General features: G+C 38.2%; 1 protein-coding gene across 1 annotated transcript in view; it reads right to left on the reverse strand.

The window, feature by feature from the left end:
• Nucleotides 1-239, reverse strand: part of cpne9 (copine family member IX) — an 82,002-nt gene extending 81,763 nt beyond the window's left edge. Inside the window, exon 1 of the mRNA XM_017705977.2 lies at nucleotides 163-239. Coding sequence (XP_017561466.1) covers nucleotides 163-239 — 77 coding nt within the window. The remainder of the gene's footprint in view (nucleotides 1-162) is intronic.
• Nucleotides 240-4,816: the final 4,577 nt, after the last annotated feature.

Here is a 4,816-nt window from a genome sequence, read left to right on the forward strand (position 1 = left end):
TATATATATATATATATATATATATATATATATATATATTATTATAATTTTATAACCTGATCATATAATACAATATATGATGTAATTTATCAATTAAGAATCTGCTTAAAGTTCAAAGCTTTGTGCCAGACAGATCCTTGAAGTGCCTTTGTGTTGGCTCACCTGCATGAGACGGTAACTTCTATCTTGGTGGCGGGGACGCTGGTGTTGAGGGGGTCAAACTCCTCGATCGATGCCATCGGCTCCTCAAGTTTCTATCAGTCTCTCCTCCTGATTTCAGCCGCACTCACTAAGAGTCTCAGCCCCGCATTACAGTCTGCGCTTCTTTCATAGCAAAGCAGAGCAGAGCAGAGCAGAAGTAGTGAAGGAGGAGAGTGTTCAGCAGAGTCTCCACAGAGCGCGCGCACCCACAGCCCCAGCTAGACTCTGCACGCGCCTTTGAATGGAAACACAAACCACGCCCATTTCTGCACGGGGACTCAGCAGCTATGTCAACAGACCGGCAATGATAATGATAATGATAATGATAATAACACTAGCAGCAATCATATTATTATTACTTTGACCAACACTTCAATCCATAACATTAATTCTATTATTTCTTGTAACAATAAAACTATATAATTAATAATAATTAGAACATCCTTACCACTAATAATACTACTTATATTAATATATATGTATATATACATGATGACATAATACCAGTACTAGTACTATTACTACTACTACTATTTTTTGACTAATACTAATATCAATTACTACTACTAATAACAATAAAAATAAATAACAATAATAATTGGAAAATCATGTCTATTTATAGTACTACTAATATAATAACAATACTATTACAACATCTTCCACTATTAATCATTATTATTAGTATTATAACAGTAATAATGCTACAACTACCACACTCTTAAAAAAAGATGGTCCTTCAAGGGTTCTTTAGTAAAGACCATGGTTTATACAGAACACTCAGAGGGTTCTTCAGATTGACAGCGAATGTGCTGTAGATGAGTCCCTATAGAACCATAACACTAAAACAGGTCTTCAATTGTTAAAGATTGACACTAACAATAACAGACCTCTTTTTAAAAAGGTTCTATGTAGAACCACATACAACATTCTCAATCAATCTGGAGAATCATTTCACCGTGCAAAGAACCCATTAAGCAAGCAAATTGTTCTGCCTGTTCATAGTTCTATATAGAACCTATATTTTTTACTAAAAACTTTCTTTATAGAGAATACTAATTTTTTTTTTATAACCTTTATTTATAGAAGCAGGGCAGCTGAGCAGCGTTCTAGCTCTGTGATAAGGCCTCTCCTAATAGGCAGAAGTGTCTTCACACTCCACATTAATCAGAGGGAGGATACTCACACTGCAATTAGCAGCTCTCCATTAATCCCTCTGGACCAGTTACCCCCAGATTAAGCCTAGGCCTGGATTAAAAGGGATCTTATTAGTGTAACATTGCTAGCATTGCTGTGCCGTCTAAGACCAGGCTTAAATCTATGACCAGGAAACTGGCCCTGCTGGTCATCCTTTATCACCAGAAATACAGGCTTATATCAATTGACTCATCATTATTCAGGTAGTGCTGTACAGATAATATAAAATACTATTATATTTTCTGAACACATATTACAGAATATTAGTGTATTTCTGCCAGCATGGCAACAGGGGTACAGCCATCAATCCTGAGACTGAAAATCACTGTGATAACAGTAAACCAATATAGACAATATATCACCGATGATGCACCACTCACCTTCGAGTTACTTCTGATGTAACTGGTGTAAGTGGCCTTTATAATTAATCAAATGCTTTAATAAGCTTGAATCTGCTGAAGATACACTCTTAAAAAAGATGGTGCCTCAAGGGTTCTTTAGTGAAGAAAATGGTTTTAAATAGAACAGTGATCACCCAAAGAACCCTTTCCATGATTAAAGGGTGCCTTGCATCATGAAAGGGTTCTTCCGATTGATGGAAAATGTGCTGTAGATGGTTCTCTAGATCACGCAAAATTGATCTTTCATTGTTACGGTGTCAGGCTTGTAACAATAAAAGAACCCTATGTCTAGAGCCATCAAGCACATTTTCCATCAATCCTAAGAATCCTTTCATGATGCAAAGAACCCTCGAGGGACCATCTTTTGTGTAGCTTTCTGAGATCTTCCTCCTTTCGTTATATGCCAAAGTTCAGGCACCCCATCTAATCATATTTTGTTGATGCACTTAACTGTATCAGCCATAGTGACACTGCTGTTATACAGTTTATAGGCACACTCACTGTATTAAGATTTAACAGACTTTAATATTGCACTGTAAACTGAATTTAATTGCCTCAAAAATGAACAGGTTCAAGCTTAAATAACTACGTATGTTACAGAAACATCAACGTAACTCACACTAATAATTACAAATGGCTTCCACTGAGCTGGCCGTGCTCGGCCTTTCCAAGTTCTCCTTAAACCTGAATTAGTTATACTGTTATCGGTTTAAACAACTCCATTATATTAAATATCGTTTTGTGCAATAATGAATTAAGTGGCTTAGAAAAGACTAGAATCGCTCATTTCTGTGAACTCTAATAGCCTAATGCATATTTGTTACTCTGTTAGCATTGAAGACTCCATGCTAAACACAACTAAGAATGCTGGGACAAAGGCTCTTCAGTCTGTAGGACTTATCCAAATGAATTTACCTAGCTCTTAACTGGATTCATCTCCGTAACTAAGAATTATACTAAAACAGAAAGTGTAAAAACATTTGTATTAACAAATAGCAAACAAAAACAGTTCAGTGCAATTATGTTTCACAGTGTGAAGTTACTTGAACAAAAATGTAATCCTTGGCATATTTGTAAAGGTATCCTACCATAACTACCAGTATTTGATTTTTGTAATCTAGATTATTTGGATTCTGTTACTACCCCACACTCTCCACAGCCCAGCACTAATTTCAGGTTGTCTAGCTCTCTTCCGGCTCCCCTGCTGAAGCTCTCCTCATTTTCTCAAGCAAGAGATGTTAGCAGTGCAGGCAGTTCTCCTGAGTTGCACTTCATTTGCCTCCTAGAACAGGTAGAAATTGAAATTCTTCACCAGAGAAATCAGTGGGAACAGGGACATGAGGGGGAGGAGGTGGGAGAAATGCAATTCCACTTGGCAGATACCCATTTTCACAGGGTTCTCCATGTGTTAGGGGACACCACAATGATAAACCCAGCTTTAGCCTAACTGAGCCCATCCTCCAGGCGCTTTAATTGTCCCAGGGGTCCGTCTCTGCTTAGCTTTCCTGTCACACAGTCCGGGCGAAGGATAAGGAAACAGGAATTGGAAGACTCATTACATCCTGAATACAAAGAAGATCGCCAACGTCCTCCTGTCCTTGAGATGCCAAAGCAACCCTTGTCGAGAAAGACAAGGTACACAACAGTTCGTGCCAGGTGCAGCAGCAGTGCACCTAAGAGGGGGCTGAAAGACTGAAAAACAAAATGGGTCTTTATTCAATTTTCCGGCACTCAAAGTCATAGTTCGGTTAAAAAAAAAAAAAAAAAAAAATCTAATTTATTAAATTACATTTTCCCACGCATCCCAGCCAAGATAGGTTCACTTGCTTTAGTTTGCACTGCACACCCGATGCTAGATGGCATCACACAAACTGCAAGCCAAACACTTGTGTCCAAAAAAGATAATAAAAGATAAACATTGCTTTTTATGTACCAAAGACTGCCATAATCCATTTCTACCTGATTTTCCAACCTCTCCTTAGTATTAAACAGGCTGCTTTGTTACTGCGCTATTAAGACTGATACATTTAGATGAGCTCTGTTCTCACTGGCTCCCCTATATTGACTCTGTGCAGGCCAAAACACTCCTTACAGCTTCAACAAGAATAGGCGGAGCTAAAGTGCTGTATACAGAACATGTTTATTAAAAACGGACAGCTCCGGTCCTAAAATCTGACTGGCTGAGCCGTGTTTGAGGCTGTTGTAAAATCCAGGGCCTCATAACTTTAACCGCCTCACAACAACGGAATTGTGTATCCCTTCTGCTGTTAATGCAATAATGTTTGACTCTCTAGCTGCTTGCATGGACCAGAGTGTACTGAAGTAAGAACCTGTTTTGTGTTTAAACTACGGTTCTGGCAGTTTGTTTTTTACCTTAACTAACAGGCTAAAAGAGCCAACTGCCTAAACAACTCCATCATTAATATCACAGGCTTGAAATAAAGTACTTACGTTATGATTAACAGTGAATTCGCAGTACAAAAGTCTAAGCAGTATCACTTGAATGTCTTACACGCTATAAGTGTTTGTCAGAAATAGCGTTAACCCCAGGCTGAATCCCAAACAGCTCTTCAGTCCCTAAATAGTGTGCTAGCTATGAAAGTTTAGAAAGTCTAGACTCTACACCCAAATAGTGCATCATTTATCGAGTAGGGAAGTATATAAAGTTACAAATGATTGATTCTTAGCTGTATTCTGTACAGTTGGGCTGCGGGATCCAGTATTTAAATATATACTATGTAGGGAGCAGGGAGATATTTGAGATTCAGCCCCAGCACGAGAGGAGGGGCGCTGCTTGATTGGCACTAAATAAGACTGGTGGTGGTAATTTGGTGACCAGAGTACTTAATAAAACAAAAGGCTTTTGCATTAAAGAGTGTTGTGTTATGTTATACGACCAAAAAGAAAAAAATCATGTATTTTTTCATATTGGCCCCATTTTTTTTTTTTTTACAAGGAAGGGAGGAGTTTTAAGCACTCCATTGCGCATGGTGCCTAAGAACACCCTTCACATGATAAAA

The sequence above is a fragment of the Pygocentrus nattereri genome, chromosome 9 (genome assembly GCF_015220715.1).
Source record: "Pygocentrus nattereri isolate fPygNat1 chromosome 9, fPygNat1.pri, whole genome shotgun sequence".
Classification (NCBI taxonomy): Eukaryota; Metazoa; Chordata; class Actinopteri; order Characiformes; family Serrasalmidae; genus Pygocentrus; species Pygocentrus nattereri.